At 36.0% G+C, this 20,000-nt stretch overlaps 1 protein-coding gene across 5 annotated transcripts in view; it reads right to left on the minus strand.

The window, feature by feature from the left end:
- The window catches only part of LOC136835500 (homeobox protein dve-1-like), a 420,692-nt gene that overhangs the window by 24,514 nt on the left and 376,178 nt on the right, over window positions 1-20,000 (minus strand). For 4 of the 5 annotated variants that reach the window (XM_067099084.1, XM_067099086.1, XM_067099085.1 and 1 more), the window contains one exon: window positions 10,261-10,369. In XM_067099084.1, coding sequence (XP_066955185.1) covers window positions 10,261-10,369 — 109 coding nt within the window. The remainder of the gene's footprint in view (window positions 1-10,260; window positions 10,370-20,000) is intronic. The other variant, XM_067099083.1, reaches the window with a different exon arrangement.

The raw sequence follows: 20,000 nt of genomic DNA on the forward strand, positions 1-20,000 counted from the left end.
CAACGCAAGTTACCTGGCGATCATAATTGGAAGGACTATATAGTGAGCATATTTGACTTGCTTTAAATCTTATAGATTTGTCAGCATATAAAATCTATTGGTTAGATATATGACATAATGCAAAAATAAATTAGTTTTTATGATTTCCAAGTGACGTTTTCTTTTCTATTTTGCTTTATCTTAGTGGTGAAGATCTCGTCTCTGTCTCTTCCTCTTCATGAAAATAAAATAGGACATGAAAGAAATGATAGGTGGAACTAAGACATTAAGACAAGAAAAGAGGAATTAAGGACAGCTCATGATAACCAAAACTACAGTATAATTACCACACGCTCAGAGAGAGAGAGAGAGAGAGAGAGAGAGAGAGAGAGAGAGAGAGAGAGAGACTACTAATACTAAGAAGAACTACCACACACTCAGTGAGAGAGAGAGAGAGAGAGAGAGACTACTAATACTAAGAACTACCATACACTCAGAGAGAGAGAGAGAGAGAGAGAGAGAGAGAGAGAGAGAGAGAGAGAGAGAGAGAGACTACTAATACTAAGAAGAACTACCACACTCAGAGAGAGAGAGAGAGAGAGAGAGAGCCAGATACGCAGAAGATAAAAATTGAATGGGAGAATTAAAAAGACAGTAAGACTGAGAGCCGGATTGATAAATGGTAGCGTGCATAATAAAAAAAAAATAGATAAATGGTGCGAGAGGGGAGAAAAAGATTTGAACGGGTTATGAAAGGGAAGATGCGAGACAGAGGAAAAAAAAAAAAGAAAGATATTAAAAATTCCAGGATAAACAAAATTCATTTATGGACAAATAGAAGAATCAAAATTAAAAGGAGGATATGAGGATGAAACGGATTAAAAGCGGAATCAAAGGATAAGCGATAAAACAAGTAAAAAGAGAAGCGAGGGAGACAAACTGCTGGCACAGATACAACTGTAAACAGAGACTCAGAAATAGGATATAAAACCCTACACGAGAGAGAGAGAGAGAGAGAGAGAGAGAGAGAGAGAGAGAGAGAGAGAGAGAGAGGTGGGTATGTGAATATGCATGCTGAAAAATTAATAGTTATTCTGTGCAGATTTGTAGGAAAAACCACCAGCGATATAGAAAAAAGAAAAAGCAGAAGGAGAGAGAGAGAGAGAGAGAGAGAGAGAGAGAGGAAGGATAACAAGAGAGCAGAGGAAAGAAGTAACAGGAGACAGAGGATAGGAGACTAACAAGAGGGAAGAGAAGGGATGAATATGGGGAGAGAGAGAGAGAGAGAGAGAGAGAGCGAGGGGGTGGTGTGGGGCAAAGTGGGTGGATAGAGGGATAGAGGAGAGAGAGAAGAGGGGAATAAAGATGGATTTACCACGAAGGGACGAAACAGGACAACCAGATATGCCTTGGCTACGGCTAATGCTTTTTGGACACCACTAAAAATTAAACAAATGAAAGATACTAAAACATTACACATACACACACACACAAATATTATTCATAAATTAGTATAAATGCTGTAAAGGAAAGCAGACGTGACAAAGAACTACCTGTGTGAAAGGTAATAATTAATAATAATGATTTTCCTTTCGGAAACGAAAAAACCGAGAAATATCCCAAGACGAAGAAACACAGAATAAGGTGAAAGTTCCAAGCCTGAGAAATCCATGTGTACGAGAATTTGCCAAAAGGATTGTAATATCCCAATGGTATTTGGTGGGCTGTGAATCTTTGAACACACATACATACATACATACATACATACATACATACATACATACATTTATTACATACATACATACATACATATATATATATGTGTGTATATATGTATATATTTACACATTATTACATTATATATATGTGTGTATATATATATATATACACACACACACATATATATATATATAATTAGCTGAAAGATCACTCTTGATACAGTCCTTATCAATATCTGCACTGGAATGCATACATTTAATTGTACTTTTTTCCCATTTTCTTAATTAAAAAGGCTTCTTTGCTCACTGAATAATGCAGATGAAAAAATGATTCAACGCAGGCATTTCAAAAGAAAGAAAATACGTATTTCATAAAAGTACAAACTTACGTCTTCAGCATCGCTTCGAGCAAGAAAGAAGGAAGATAAAGGAAAACACAATTCTTAATAAATTTGTCTCCCTGACCTGGGGATTACGGTGATCTACTTTAATTTGACATTTTCATTTTATGGCATTCCCTTATCCCTGGTTTAACGGCGAGGCAGTTAGGTTAATACGCAGAAATGAGATTAAGAAGCTTTCTTATCGAAGGGTAATCCTTTATCTTGACGGAAGGAGAATATTACTCTTCCGTTGGATGTCTAATGAAAGGTGCTCGATTTATAGTGGTGGTTCCTGGGTGTTTATAAAGCTGTTTGAGTTATAGGTAGCTTTTTTGAATGAGAATGGTTATATTATCTAACTGGGAAAGGAAACTTGTTAGAAAATTCTATAAGCATAAAATGATAATCTATCTGAATGTTGTCTTTAACTGTAACTCACACACATAATTATGTATATACAGTATATATATATATATATATATATATATATATATATATATATATATATATATATATATATATGTTATATAATCACACTTCACTTCCATTAAGGAACGTTGGCTCAACAGTCCCTTCCATACCTTCTCAATTAAGCTCTCGTAGAAAATTTAAGGTTTTTCTAATGTTTTGCACAAACCCCACTACTTCTCTTTGCGTCCCTTATTTTGTGACTCGCTTCTTCTCATCCTACCATCTCCCATTATACTGACTTCTAAATACTTACATGACTCAACACTTCCGTATTTCAACCACCCGGGCACCCATATTAATATTAATCACTCTACTCCCTGGTTCCCATTTACTTTTATATCCTTACTCTTGTTCACATCTACTTTCAACTTTCTTACTTTGGAAAATTTGGAACTTTTTTACCAGTTTCTTAAGTTTGTTTTCATTATCTTGAGATCGTACTTTATTATCTGCAGTCAAGCAATGCATACAAAATCGCATTTCATTTTCTTGTTATAAACCTTTGCTTCTACATCTACAATAATTTCTCTAACTTCTTGCATCACCCTTCCATACAGATAATAAATATCCACGGAGACATAATAAACCCTTGTCACAAATAAGCTTTTACACCAAATCAGTTGCTCTCGGGTAGATGAGGAAAGATGCAGAAGATGCTTCGTCAGCAACAACAATCACAACTTAGTTAACAAATAAGGTACAGATTCATTTAGAGAGAGGACTGGAAAGTCGAGATTAAGAGTTTTTATCCAACATCAGCTTATGCCAGTTTGCCAAATGCCCTAGAAATATTAAGGGTTTAGACACAAGACTCTCCGAACTTTCGTAGAGACGATTTCCAAACATCAGGAAAGTGGACCTCAACCAATTCAGCATTGTACCGTAGCAGCCACACTGGGGGTCTAAAACTAGCGCTGGAAGGCCATTTGGAATTACTACTTAGATTTTGCCAGCCTTGTGTTGGCACGGGCTCTTGCTCCACAGCAGCCCGTAACTCTTTGAAGTGAACAGTTTCGAAAACTTTAGAGCTGGTTACAGTTGAGGCAATCGGGTACTAGTTATGTTCGTAAAAATATATTAATGTAAAGCAAGAGGTCTCAAAAAGTCTTCATTACTACATGATGGTAAACAGACACACACAGACTTGTGCTTCTTCTCTCATATGCATAAAACAACGGAATATTGTGTCTTTAAGTGGGGTTAAGGCACGAAATTTTAAGTGGGGCTTTTCATAACTAAAAATACGGTAGGCATTAGTTTTCATGTCTGTGAGCGTACTAATTTTCCGCCTCGATATTAGCAATACAAATATACATTACACAGTATATATAAAACATTATACATATACATATATACTGTATAATAATATATATACATATTTATATATATATATATATATATATATATATATATATATATATATATATATATATATATATATATATATATATATATATATATATATATATATATAGAGAGAGAGAGAGAGAGAGAGAGAGAGAGAGAGAGAAAATGTATGCGTCTTGATTTTTTCTACCTGCATTTTCAGAAAGACTGATCATTGTTGTGCATCCCAAATAATATCAACCTAATGTTAACATAACAAAACACGCAGAACAAATGCATTGAGGACCTGGCTATGTTTTCGAGGATGAAAAAGAAGAAAAAAAATTTACCTGCATCGGCCAAACCACAAATTAAACTCTAGTTTGCTTTAAAACACATCGTCATTAGGATTCCAATTGTGGCAAAGGCAAGAAATAATGCATTAGTAACGAGATTGTATTTTGGTTAATGGCATCGTATTATTAATTCAAGCAATAATGGGGACAGCATTTGGGATAATAATTGGAACGATTTACTTGATCGCCGGCTATTCTGCCTCGCTCTCGGGGTAAAACGCTATTCACTGCAATGAGTGTTGGAAGAGTCCATCCCGGTCTTGGAATTCGGATTCAGCACCGAAATGCGCGTTTGAAAACAATTCTCAAATCATAAAGATCGTAAAAATATCTCAAATCATAAAGATCATAAAAATAACTTAATCGTATAATTCATGCCACTGATGATTTGACAAAAATATTCGATTCATAATTATGTATTGCAGATTAACTGCGCAAAAGAAAATGATAATTCCCATTTTTCACCGAAAATTTAGAATCACAAAAATATCTTAATCGTATAATTCAAATCATCGGTGACTTGACAAATATTCAATTCATAATAAGTGTTTCAGATTAACTGCGCAAAAAAAAATTATAATAATAATTCCCATTTTTTCACGGCAATTGTGACCTGAATCACAAGTTTACACCACGGGATGAAGGGGCCTTATTTCACTACCTAATACAAAAAAAATAAAAAAAAAAACGGTAAGTGATACGGAAAAATGCTTCGAATATTTCTTCCCCAAATATCCTCATTATTCGCGGTCCCCATTTCCCTCCTCACTTTCTCATCCCTCCAGAAAGGGCCGGTGCCTATAACCTTGCCAGTTCAAACAAAGCGCATCGAGGAGATAAGAAATTCCGCGGCCCAGGGCAAGAAGGGCACGCGGGAGCATTGTGAATGGAACACTTAGAAGCTCCATTCAAAATCCGCCGTCTCTCGCAGAACATACCCGAAGTACAGACGGTTTGCGCGCGTGCTGTGTACATCAGGTTCCGAAAAAAAAGGGACCTTGGTGTACATCTTCCCTCAGACGGTCGGCATATCTACGTGCAAAGAGATGAATACTGAGCAAAAGGCTTCCCGCCTTCATCTCAAAGAGTCTGTAAAAGCCCGCCAAAATACGGGCGCGGGATTCTTCACTTCCCTCGACGGGAAATTATATTTCGTGAGATCAAATAAGTAAACCTGAATCTCAGCTGTTAAACAGGAAGATTCATCTCGCGGAAGATTTACTCTCACGGCAAGGGTTATGCTCCAAAAGCACAGATCCCAAACAATAAAATCAAAAAAGGGGGAGAAAACAGTCCCCGTGCTTCTTCTTTACGAGCTCTAAACAGCCAATCAGCTCCAGTCACGTGCCCGCTAGGAGCCAATCAGGACCAAGTGTCGGAATAACGATATATCACGTGTTATCGTTTGACTGGCCGGCGAGTTATGACATGATATGGTGCCTTGTCCACCAAGATATGCATATTGCCTCACATATTTCAAGTTTTCCACTATCCCCTACCCCCCCACATCGGTCGGTGCCGTCTCCCCCCTATCCCCCTTCCCGGCCCCCCTTCCCGACAGAATGCCAAATTTCTCTCAACTCGCTTTTTCTGGCGGTGGTCAGATAAGGATAAGTGGTTACCAAAAGTATGGTCGCCAAACCGTTTAGATTTCGCTCAATACTACTCCTTCTCTCCCCTCCTCCTCCTCCTCCTCCTCCGCCTCCTACACAAACCCGCTCGCTCTCCCCTCTTTCTCGTCCTCCTCCCTCTCCTCCTCATCCCCCTTCCTTCCCCTCCCTGAAACACGGAGAGACAACTCTTCTACTGCCCAGGAACCCAAGAAACGGTCTCGCTATTCGAGAGGGAGGTATGTCCCCAATCAGGATGCCGCTGGGGGAAGGGGGAGGAGGAGGAAAGGAGGAGGAATGCAAGGAGAAGAGATGGAGGGAGGGGAGGATTAACCGTCCGCTGAGCGCCAAAACTTTTCTGAGACTCGAGTCAAAATTTTCGGGAAAAGCGGAGGTCCACGGGCGGTGGTTCGGGGGCTCCCCGCTTTTCATGTGCCATTACGTGGGTTTAGCTGTATAATACTGACCTTAACCCAACTAACTGTTTATGGCTTTTCTAAACGGCGCTCCGAGAGATGGATTGAGGAAGCATAGAGATTCGTACGGAATGTATATATTGTATATAAGAAAATAGAATTATCGGCGCTTCAGCCTATTAGAAGGGTTATTTACAAGTTGCATGGGAATGGATAATGAGGTGATTGTTGAAGCGTTGTATTTTACGAGCTCTCACCTTATCTGTGTCAAAAAAAATTATTCAATTGTAAGTTTCTTCCAATCTGTGCATTAAAGAATAATGGTAAATTTTATTATTTTAATTCTAAACAATGACGGAAAGAAATAACAAAAATGGGACAACGCGTTAATTACAGACAAAAATACAGAAGAAAAAAAATGAAAACAATGAATGAAATTAACACGAACCAATCACCGCAAACGATCCGTTAACAATACAGAACACTGCCTGAAGTAATTAGAAAGCGGCTCAAGATAAACTTTTATTATTAAGTAAGATAAAAGAGAGCGAGAAAGGGGGACCCAAAAAGTAATAAAAGACAGAGAGGAGAGAAAATATACAAGAATTAGAGGAAATTCCAGCGAGGGTGCCATAACATTTTGGCGCGCAGCTGTGTTAAGATAAGCTCGGCGGCTAGCGATAAAGTTTGGATTTGGGGCGATTTATCCACTAATGGGGGAGGCTGCAGCGAGTCTATAAATTCTGGATTACGTAGCACACCGCTAAGTGGGTCTCTCTCTGAAGGGGGATGGGTGGCAACCACCCCACCCCGCTTCCCCACCCCTAACCCCACTTCCCCGATCCCAGGGGCTCAAACTGCGATTTCTTATGGCTCTTAGAGTTTTAGTTGGCTTCTTGTTCAAAAGATAGACAGACGGACATTCCAGCGGAAGCGGTTAATGCAGCTTCGAGAAGAGAACGAGTCAATTTATGTGAATGTGGCCCGTAGAGTTTTCCGAGCCCCTTCCTATGTTGCTTTGATGAACTTGGTCATACGGATGATTCCGTCACATAACTAGAGGGAAAGCCAGCTTTCATTTTATTTATTTATTTGTTATTTTATTTTTTTGCGCTTTTTAAGTTCAAATCAAACTCTTTGCACAACAGACAAAAGACACTTCAGAAGTTCAAGCACGGATGCAATGCATTACTGCCCTAATGCAATTCTCCTTGTATTTTAATAACTTACATTTTTATTTATTTATAAATTAATTTGTTAATTTATCTGTTTTTCTGATAACTGATCTCCTCTTTCTGTATTACCATTTACCTTCTGGTACTTCTTTCGGACGAACACCAAATTTTTGGAAGCTTGAATTTCAAATCAATGGCCCCGGGCTTGTTCTGTATAAATAAGGTTCATCTTCTGAATAATAATAATAATAATAAAATAATAATAATAACAATAATAATAATAATAATAATATACTGTCTCTCTTATCTTACCATCAATCACTTATCCATCATCTGTCTTTTCCTTTTCGTAATGGAGTCTCATTTTCCTTAATAACAACTTTACTTTCGATAGGACGTTATATATATAAAAAAAGAAAATTCAAGGTCAACCAAAGAAATGTCACAGGTGAACAGTACTAAGTCATCACTCTCCATAAGTGTCTGAAAAACGCTAAATAAAATAACTTCTTTGGTAAATCTACTTTCGGCATTAGAACCAGTCTTTCTATGAATGTTTAAAGAAAAACATTCGAGAAAATATTGTAACGAATCACGTTCGACTCTTCTAAAGAACGAAAATCCCGGAAAAACAGATTTACCAAAGAAAAGATTTTTTCTTTAATCGTTTTACGAATATTTGTGGCAAATGATGATTCAGTGCGGTTCGCCCGTGACATTTCTTTGGCTGACCTTGAATTTTCTATTTTGTAGAATTTTTTTTAAATGACTTTCTCTCGAGAGTAGCGTTATCATTGAAGAGAATGACAATCCATTATGAAATGCGGGAAACAGATGATGGATAAATGAATAATAATAAGATAAGACGTTCGGTATTTATTATTATTATTATTATTATTATTATTATTACTATATGTATATGTATATATATATATATATATATATATATATATATATATATATATATATATATATACATATATATGAATGAGAGAATCCTCTGCAAAGAATTCCACAGTACTCGGTAAAACTTATCATGCCTCCGTTGACCTGACATTGATTTAGGTATCTGTTAGTTGAAATTAACTGTGGCGAGTCGCAATGATGATGAAAAGGCCTAAGGCTAGCAACCCCATCCGGAAAGGCTCGCTGGGAAGAGGAAGGCTTACACCTTCTTGAACCATCCCGCTAAAGTCCAGTGGTTCTCAAACCGGGGGTGACTAAACCCCGTGGGGATAATGAAGCCGTTTCTGGGGGGTAACGAGGCAATTTCTAAATTTTATTTTCTATTAATTACCAAAGAGATAATGCTTTAATTCCAATCTGTGATAAAAGAAACAGTGCTTCAATTTTAATTTTTTGTCAGAGGAGAAAAATGTCTAATACCTAAATTCTCTTTTTCTTAAGACGTGAGTAAAAGTAAAATTAATTTCTTACATATAAAATGCATTAGAAATGAAGCATTCCAACATTTTTCTTTCCTTTATATTATAACTTCACATGACTGAGGGTGGGGGGGGTGGGGGTGGGGGTAGGGGTAATGGTGATCTGTCACACCACTGCCCCCGGGGGTACCAAAAAATCGAGTGTAACTGCTCTAAACGAATCATAAGCTGCCTGGTGGATTCTGTTTAAACTTTTTTATGTAATTACTTTTTGGACAGGCATCTTAAACGCCTTCCTAGCGAGGCAACCGCCATCAATTCTTGAGCCTGTTCTTTTGGAGCTGACGATAAAAATCCGCAACCGATACTACTGCAGCCTATAACCTGCTTCTGATTGGTCGATGCATTTGACTCGCAATCTCTGTGGTGTGCAACTTGAGCTTCCACCAGTCACGATTAATTTCAACGATATCGTCTGCTGACATTTAACATCGGCCAATAAATAAAAAAGTAAATAATTATAAGATGAAACCACACTTTTCAACGAATTGGTTACAAAACAGCTCTCAAGAAAAAATAAAAAACATATAGCAATCTAAAAGATATTTCCGCGAAAAAGTCATAACCCTAAAAGACTACGTAAAATACAGCGATATAACAAAAACTTTCGAATAAAAATACATAAAGTACACAAGACACCACACTATATAAACAGATAATGGTAAGGAGTAGAGGCGGGATAGGTGGAATATTATACACGAAAATGTCAATTTTTTTGCGATAAAGTGTAATCTCTGTGGGTTAAGATCTTATGTTGAGAAAACAAATTAATATCCATCTCTATAATGAATGATACAAGATGGGACACAAGATATGAAATCCTGAAATAATGCATTTCTATCTCTGTAAATATAAGGAATCGTATAGTGATCTAAAATTAAGAAGGCATTACATGGATCGTAAATTTACCACAAATGGGGAAGGATTGTGTCGTTTCGTAAATAAATAAGTAAATATAAGTACTGTATGAATGATTCTTACTTCACGCACTGGGCGAAATTAAACTAAGATTTACTAATCCACAGATGGGGGAACACCACCTTGAACGAAAATGGGAAAGAATATAATATAGAATTTAGGCCAAAGGCCAAGCGCTGGGACCTACGAGATCATTCAGCGCTGGAACAGAAACGGACAGTAAAAAGGTTTGAAAGGTGAAGCAGGAGGAAAACCTCGCAGTTGCACTATGAATCAATTGACAGGAGAGAGTGGAAAGTAACACGAAAGAGAATATGAACACAGGCACAGTAAAAGAAATGAACGGGGTTGCAGCTAGGGGCCGGAGGGAAGCTGCAAAGAACCTGAAGTAATGCCTACAGTGCACCGCATGAGGTCACTGACTGGGGAAATGGAGAAACAAAAAACAGCCAGGCGTACTTACTTCGTCCAGGGGACATCCAGCGGAGACCAGGAGATGGTGGGACTGCTGCAGAAGGAGCCTCAGTAGCCTGTCCTTAATGTCTCTGGCACAGCGCACCTTCCAAGGGCTGCTGTAAAGGGGAAAATGTGTCATGACTGGCGTAAAATTAGAGAGGGCAAAATACGGTAATACTAGCTCTAAATAATGTGGGGTTTAATGTTAATCTTGCATAAAAGGAATGTGTAGGGGACGATTCAAGAATCAGTCAAAACACTTGTCTTTCATTTTTAATCATTCTATAAGGATAAACACCGCAACTATGGTTCTGCTTTACACTGGACCCATTTGTTATAAAACAAAATTTCTTATTGATTTTGTATGTATACACACATATATACTTATATATATAAATATAAATATATATATATATATATATATATATATATATATATATATATATATATATATATATATATATATATATATATATATATACATATATACTACATGTAAGAGTACAAATTACTGAATGTACATTTAGATACTAAACTGTCACGCACAAACCGTGGCTTCCTCTCATTCAAGAAACATGACGATTAATAAGCACAGAAAATTAGACAGCGGCATGAACAAAAGGCACTCAACTGTTAAGGCCGCAGAGCAAAGAAGTAAATTCCTTTTCACACCGTGAGATAGACAAAGGTTAAGAGCACAGACGTACGTAACCTTAAAATTTAACTAACCCGGATTGACGTAAGAGTTTCATCTTTCGTCTATTCTCTGGTCACATTGTGAATGAATGGCGGGGTTTGAAGTGAAGAAATCAGTGTATTTACTGATAATTCTAATTCCTGGGTTGAAGGAATACAATGGAATATAAAATTTAGGCTAGAGGAAAAGCACTAGGACCTATGAGGTCATTCAGCGGTCAAAGGGAAATTTAGAATGTCAAGGTTACAAAGATGTAACAGGAGGAAAGCCTCGCAGTTGCACTGTGAAATAACTGTTAAGAGAGGGTGGAAAGTAAGATGGAAGAAAGAATATGGACGGAGGTACGGTAAAAGAATGAAAGGCGTTCCAGCTAGGGGCCGAAGGGACGCTGCAAAGAACCTTAAGCAATGCCTACAGTGCACCTCTCTCTAACCCCCTATGGGGCTTGGGTTGAAGGAAAATTTTAACCAATATTGCACAAAGACGAAATCAGTTTTATGCGAATTTTCACTCGAAGGAATAAACGCGAATTGACCCTTTGGTCGCTTCTACGGGAATATCTACGTGAAAAAATTAAAAAAGCAATTATTTAGCGAATAATACCAACAGCCATGAATAGCATTTAAAAAAAATTAATATAAGGAGAATATTATTTCAATACTGCACAAGTATGATGCCATTGTAAATACTTTTAAAAAAGGAACTGATGTTAAAAAGAGACAATAAGCATTTTCTTCGTTCCCAATTAAAAAATCACAGGCAATTATTGTTCCCTCGGTTTTGTGAGACTCTTAAAGTTCATTTACGGCGAAAGGGAAGCAAATGATAAAGGGTAAAGCTTAACTTTAGCTGAGGTTTTTTTTTTTAATACTTTAGGAAAGAGAATATAGTTAAACAACAGACGCTGACCTAACCAGACTTTAAGGCACAGGCTTAATTGCGCAATGTCTGACAAAAGGTGGTCATCTGTTAAAATTAAAAACTTAAGATATATGTAAATCAACCTACAAGCATATTAACGATTTCGGGAATATAATGATTATCTAAAAAATTCTTCAGAGCGTTCACGACAATGGCTGGACATGGAGATTCGTCGTTGTGCCAAACGTCTGTCAATAAAATTCTGCATTAAACATAATGAATATAAACAGCAGTGTCAACTCAAGGATCCAAGATTCAGTTAATTTTGGAGGACGTTAGTTATATAACGAGAGGCTGATTCTTAACACCTTGACTAACACAGTATAAAAACAATAACGTTTTGTTCCCGTTCAGTCAATTTTGGCGTCATCCCTCGCCGAATTGACCTATTGGAAAAGCGGATGTCTTCACAATGGTGTGGCCGTGACAGAGCCCACAAGACTGATTGCAGGCCTCACACGGTTATTTTCTGGTTTTGCTAAGCCCTATGAATATGTAAGCGAAGCAGACTTTGTAGTGCATCGAAATAAAAAGCCCTTTGCTTTCCTTGCAATTCCTTCGGTTAGGTAGGATTTTAGGGGCTCGTCAGTATGGTTAAGTTTTATTACAGCCGTTTTTAAACATTCGTCGTTCACGAAACATTTTTATGGGTACGTTTTTCTTTGCTTGACTATTAGCGATGTGCTGTTAGATTCCTGGAACTTGTTTATTGGGTTGTTTTCCAACATTCTGGCTTTGAAGTAAAAAAATTCTCTGGAAGTCAGGAATATAATTTTCATGAGATAATCTATATACGAAAAACGAGGAAGTGTTTTTATACGTCATAATGTTCAGTTATAACTTCACAAACGTATTAAGTAAATAAGAAAAATAATACTGGCAGATTATCACTGAAGCAAAAGACGAATCGAACCCCTACAACAATAACTAAATATTCATACGTATTTCATCACGACTTTTTCCCAACACATTAAACACATCTCCCTACAGTTGCTTACTCTAGTTAAGAGGAGCTGGACGAAGCCCATAATAACACTTCTTTAAAAAGATATTTGTTTGAAAACTGTGGGTTTACAAACTTGGCATGATGGACTAGCACTCAGTGTTCTACCAGCTTGGGTTCGAATACTACAAGGGACGTTACGTATTTCGCCATTCGCTTCCTTTCGATTTCAAGGCTTCCGGTGGAAAACGTATTTCAAAATATTGGGAAAAAAAGAAGTTAAAAGGTCAATGTGACTTGAAATACAATGTTATATATATATATATATATATATATATATATATATATAATACTGGTAACCTTCTTAGACACGAAGATATGTTATTTAGCCGCATAAGAAAATGAAAGATAGTTTGGGTTGCAACATGCCCAACAGTTTCGTCCTCCAATGGACCTCTTCTTGAGCGTTATTAAAAGGAAAAAACATCTTTCATTTTTCTATGCGTGAATACAACCAAATATATAATATATATATATATATATATATATATATATATATATATATATATATATATATATACATACACATATATATATATATATATATATATATATATATATATATATATATATATATATATATATATATATATATATATATATATATATATATCAGAAGTCTGAATAACTTAGTCATTATGACACCCTCCTGAACACCTCAAAATCACACAAAAAGAAAACAAACGCTATTATTTATGCACTCATACTATTACTACTCCATAAGCTCTCCGCTATTGGCGCAACTTATCATTCAAATGTCATTTTTATCCGGAGGAAAAATAACATAAAAACATTCGATATGCTTGCTCTGCTTTAAAGGAAAACAAGTTGGAAGAGCAAGTTTACAAGGAAATGAATAACTTTTACACTGCATTACCAATATAAGTAAGTTCTGATTCAGTAAAATTTGTAATTTTGTATTTCTTTAGCTAAGTATTTCATCTCGTACGCGCCCTAAATCCATTTTCTTCTACGACTCATTCTGTTATTTTATATATACAAGTCCTCCTGAAGATGCTTAAATAGGATCATACCTTTCAATTTCATGTCTTCATTGTGATGCCTTGCACTTATGCATCATGAGTTCCTGCGTGTTCTGCGCACGCGCGCGCACAAACACACGTGTGTGTAAATACACGCACATATATATATACACATACATATACATATATACATACACGCGCACACACACATATGTATATATACTGTATATATATATTTTTTTTTTACCTACCCATCACTTGACACCTGGTTCAGTCACCATGAATAACAGTGCTTGATGAATGTCTGGAGAAATATTCTTGTAAAACTCTTAATTAACCTTCGAAGAAAAGTCCTTTCAAACGGAATAGAGAAGGAAGGACACGATGTTTAGCAGGACTGACACAGAATTTTGAGACCTCGCGTTATTCAAGTCCTTTAGGGTTTTAAGTGAGAAAAATGGCACTTGAACTCGCTAATTGATCCAAAAAAAAAAGGCTTCAAATCTATGCTGCATTTAATGTTATTTTCCGCAATTATTCACTGAATTACGTTGGGGTAATTTTTTCTAATCATTAACGAAGTATTCATCGGTATTCCTGCCGGAGGCTTTGACAACATAAATCTGTAAGGAAATCACTTCATTTTACCTAACAAATAGGAGATAAGCTGTTGACTTATTTTTCCACACTACCAAGTCGGGATCCATTCGATTTTGAAAATGAATGAAAAATCGAAAAATAATGTTTATCCAAAAGTTTCTTCGGTGAAATCGAGCATAGTGAAAATGAACGGATAACAATAACAACCCCTTCATTACATAACGACAGCAATACCTTTCACTGAAAACCATGAAGAACACTAACACTTAAACCGCCGAGGAAAAGGCCATTTTCTTCAAACAAAGGTGCAAGCAGGATTGATCTGAATTGAATGTAGAATTCTGGCCAAGGCCAAGCACTGGGTTCTTTGAGGTCATACAGCGCTGAAGCGGAAACTGACAGTAAAAGGTTTCAAATGTGTGACAGGAGGAAAGCCTCGCAGTTGCACTGAACAAATTGTTAGGAGAGGGTGGAAAGTAAGATGGAAGAAAGAATAAGAACGGAGGTACAGTAAAAGGAACGAAAGGGGTTGCAGCTAGGGGCCGAAGGAACGTTGAAAAGAACCTTAAGTAATATTAGCCTACAGTGCACCGCTTGAGGTGCACTGAAAGCCCTGCCCCCCTACGGGGAGGCGGAAGTAGGGAGGAAAAAGGAAAAGATAAATCTTCCTTCTGAGAAACCAAAGGCCCACGTGGCTCTTTCCTCTGAACTCTATAGTTTTCTTACACTGGACATAATTACGCCTGCCTTCTTGCCCTATTGAACGTGGCTCATTAAGGCGGTCTTTCATCTTTCCCTCGCCTCCATTTTCATTTATAATCCACTAATTCCTTCCTGTTCTATCTGCGTTTATTTTGAACTGTAGTCTTGGCAATCTCTTCTACCTTTGTCTACCATACCTGACGTAGATTTTCTTACGCTAATTCATATACTCTCGATGAGAATCTAGACGAGGTCTTAGACATAAAGAGATAAAATTCAGTACACTCTGAAATTTTTCTGCGAAATCTGTAAATATCTCAACAGCACTTAAAGCAGTAAATGTGCCTAGCTGTCGAACTTCTCAGTTCCGGAGGTCCTTTATTCCCCACACTGTTAGACTGTGGAACAGTCTCCCTGAGGATGCCGTGTAACATTTTTGTCTGTTTAATTTGTTATTGAATTTTTTCATCTTTCCGTATTTTCCATTACCTTCTGTTGCGTCTTTCAAATAAGAGCCGTATTCTTTGGAAGCTTGAACTTCAAGTCAATGGCTCCTGTGGGCTTGTTGCAAATGATTAGGGTTCTTTTTCTAAATAATAATAATAGTCTGGAAAACCTGCCTAAATCTTCATCTTATCAATTTCACTATTAATCAAGTGGCGATCATTTTGACGGCTTCTTATTTGCGTTCCAGTACCAAACTCTGGAACTTTCGTCTTCTGCGTTCGCATTAAACTACAATCCTCTTGTAATTAAGTAGCACGTCTGTCTATTTTATCCACTTCCGTATACGTAGCCAAAGTAATCTCTTTAAATAGAGAATGTCAGATATTAATAAGAAATGGACTGAAAATTGATCAGACCTGTTATTTTCAAACTAATATGATCTCATCATTCTTTTGCCAACAAAATATTACTTTAATTCTTGCAACAGCACTGGGTTAGTACAAATAGGCTTTTTTCCAAAATAGCTTGGATTATGTTGGCCGCTCTCTCTCTCTCTCTCTCTCTCTCTCTTGAGACTAGTGGGTGGGCGTTGGAGTTGACTACTTTCATTCATCTCCTGAACATCCTAAAACTTCAATTACTTCTTATCCTGAAGGTCATTCAGCGCTGAAATGGAAATTGACAGTCAAAGTTTGAAAGTTGTAACAGGAGGAAAACCTCGTGGTTGCACTATAAATCAGTTGTTAGAGAGGGTGGAAAGTAAGATGGCAGAAAGAGAATGCGAAAGGAGTGTACAGCAAAAGGAACGAAAGGTTGCAGCTAGGGCCGAAGGCACAAGAACTTTTAAGGCACGCCTATAGTGCTCCCGTACGAGTGCACTGATTTGCACCTAACCCCTTACGGGGTCCTGAAGATTATTCTTCGAGCGTGTGTTTATGAAAACAATCAAATACAGAATGCACTAATCAATACCATATTAAAGCCGACACACTGTCTGTCTGTCGGGCATTCAGTCTGTCTGTCTGTCTGTCTCGGCATTTTTAACTTGCTATCCATTCCGTCCAACCAGTTTTATTCGGCTAGTTTATTTTACAGAAAGCTTCACATTTCTACGTTAATCTTCTTAACGAATTGAGCGCAAGTACTCCGGCAGTACGTATTGACAAGCAAAATTAAACAGATAAACTTGAACAGGCAGGTGATCCGTCGGCGTTCAAAACGTAATGGCTAATGGCACGGACACGGATATGGATAGAAACACAATTCGACAAATCATCACATTTGAGCAAAACGCTCGTTTACAAAATACAAGGGCTAGAATGAATATTAATATACAATTATTAAAAATACTACAAATTATCCATCCAGGTGGTATTGACTAATGCAAATTACCTTACGTCTATTAACATACCTTTTATATGTTCAATAATGAAATAATATTATATATACTGTATATATGTGTGTGTGTGTGTTTGTGTGTGTGTGCGTGTTCTTTCATTTGAAAGACATGGGTTCGATCTTGATGTGAGTCAGAAATTTATACATATATATAAAATAAATATAAATATATATAAATATATATACATATGTATATATGTATTTATTTCTATCTATATGTCTGTCTGCTTATTTATGTATGTATGTATATATAGATGTATATATTTTATATATATACATATATACACATATATTCAAACATACATACATACATAAATATGCAGACAGACATACAGATATATATACACGCGTATACAGATATATCTTTATAAATACATACACACATCATTCCTTATTCCTCCTTTCCAATCCATCCAAAACCATCACATCACATCACATCACACTCGTTGATGCATCATTCACTGATTAACTCGTTCCATTTGAACAGATTATCCAAAACACTTAAATGCCAGAGCGATCAGCTGGGATTAATTTGTCGATCAATAAGTCGCCTCTGGAGGCGATGCAGTCTAGTTAACGACCCTCTTCGTCGCGTAACTCATTCCTAAACAAAAATGGCGTACTTTGATTTATTGCTGACGTTAATAGTTTTTGTTTTGTTTTGATAAAAGACTGGAAATATGTAAAACACGATGTATGTATGTATGTATGTATAAGATATATATATATATATATATATATATATATATATATATATATATATATATATATATATATATATATGTAAATTTCTGACAGTCTTGTAAGGCCAGTGAGCAGCGCCCTTTGCCTTTCAATTGAAAGACTAAGGTCTGATCCTGATGTGAGTCAGAAATTTATTTCTGTTCCACATGAGATTGTATGTTGAATATTTCTATAAATACTGTATATATATATATATATATATATATATATATATATATATATATATATATATATATATATATATATATATAATGAAACAATAAATGGCGCACTTTGATTTATATTGTTTACGTTAATAGTTTTTATTTTTGATAAAAGGCTGAACATATCTTAAACACGATATATATATATATATATATATATATATATATATATATATATATATATATATATATATATATATATATATATATATATATATATATATATACATGTAATATAAAATGTTTCGTTATCTGCCATCATTGTCCTTCCAAACCTGTTACGATAAAGCTGACTGATTTACCCAATACTGCAAACTGGCGTCACAGGTACCATGGTCATTCACGCCGAAAATTGCATTATTTTACAGAATTTGTGATAAGCAAAAAAAAAAAACCTTTTTAATGTAATCAACAATTCCTTTAGGAGGTTTTGGGAGGCGAACAAGTAGGAAATGTTCTTAAAACCTAGGGTGTGTCATAGCCTTCTGCAGTCCTGGGTTTGAGTCGCAATTACTCTTACCTTATGATTTTGTGTATTTCTTACCTATTATTATTATTATTATTATTATTATTATTCAGAAGATAAACCTACATTCATATGGAACAAGCCTACAGGGGTCGCTGACTTGATATTCAAGCTTCCAAAAAATATGGTGTACCGTTGAGACGTTACAGAAGATATATATATATATATATATATATATATATATATATATATATATATATATATATATATATATATATATATGTATATGTATATGTATATATATATATATATATATATATATGTATATGTATATGTATGTATGTATAACTGAATCACAAAAATATTGAGCGTGATGATTATACAAATATTAATGCCACGAAGGAAAGAGAAACAATGGAGTATTGCAAAGGCCTTTTCGACTTTATTGTCCTTTACTTAGCAGACTCAGTAAAGGACTATAAGTCGAAAGGCCTCGCAGTACTCCATCGTTTCTCTTCCTTCGTGGCATTGTTTTATATATATATATATATATATATATATATATATATATATATATATATATATATATATATATATATATATATATATATACACTGTATATTTATATATATATTATATATATATGTGTGTGTGCACTTGTGTTTATTTGTAATGATCTGAGTCCTTGTCTCACTTCCCTGTATAACTTTAGAATTTCTATTCATATAATTTCAAGCCAAAACAGCGTAATCTCTGCAGGCAGATTATGCTGTATCATCTGTAACCTACTAGTAATTATCACTGAAATTCTGACTCAATAATAAATACCAATGGTTCGTCCATTATCAGCCGAGAGATAAAAACATCATAACAGATAGAAGTTTTCTCACGATCATTCTCCTTATCAATAGAAATATTAATATTACTGATGGTAATCAAAAGAGAAATTTTTTACGACACTTGCTGTGAGAAATAGTAAGCTTTGGTAGACATTCTGACTTATTTTTTCTTATGCAGAATTATCATTATTTCCTTGAGACAGCGGTTCTCAAATTTTTTGGTGCGGACGGACAGACAAAGCCGGCAGAATAGTTTTCTTTTACAGAAAACCAAAAGAAGATAAGTGGAAATAAGGTCTATTGAAATCACAGGTAACCGGGACACAAAAGCATCGAAACAGGGCAAGACGATCTCAGGTGGGCCCAGCACACATCACCGGTAGTAACGAGAAAAAAAAAAAAAAAACCTACAGAAAAAATACACTAATTACAAACAGCGGTTCTCCGCGCGCGATGTGTGACGGATGTCTCTGATGTTGTTGACTACAGCGAAGCTTCTTCATCTTCGCCATCGCGTTTTTTTTCTCTCTCTCTCCCCTTCACGTCAATCATTAAGCTAGAAAAAATGTCACCCTACGCAAACGTTCCGTTGAAAAAAAAAATTACATTCTCGCCAAGACGGAAATCAATTCTCTCCTTAATGAAAGTTTCCCAGCGGTTAAATTACCAAAAAAAAAACGGTTGCCAGCACCTTCGCCGCGTAATAATGAATCAGTTCCGTGTGTTAATGAATGAATATATTTC

The sequence above is a fragment of the Macrobrachium rosenbergii genome, chromosome 55 (assembly GCF_040412425.1).
Source record: "Macrobrachium rosenbergii isolate ZJJX-2024 chromosome 55, ASM4041242v1, whole genome shotgun sequence".
NCBI lineage: Eukaryota > Metazoa > Arthropoda > Malacostraca > Decapoda > Palaemonidae > Macrobrachium > Macrobrachium rosenbergii.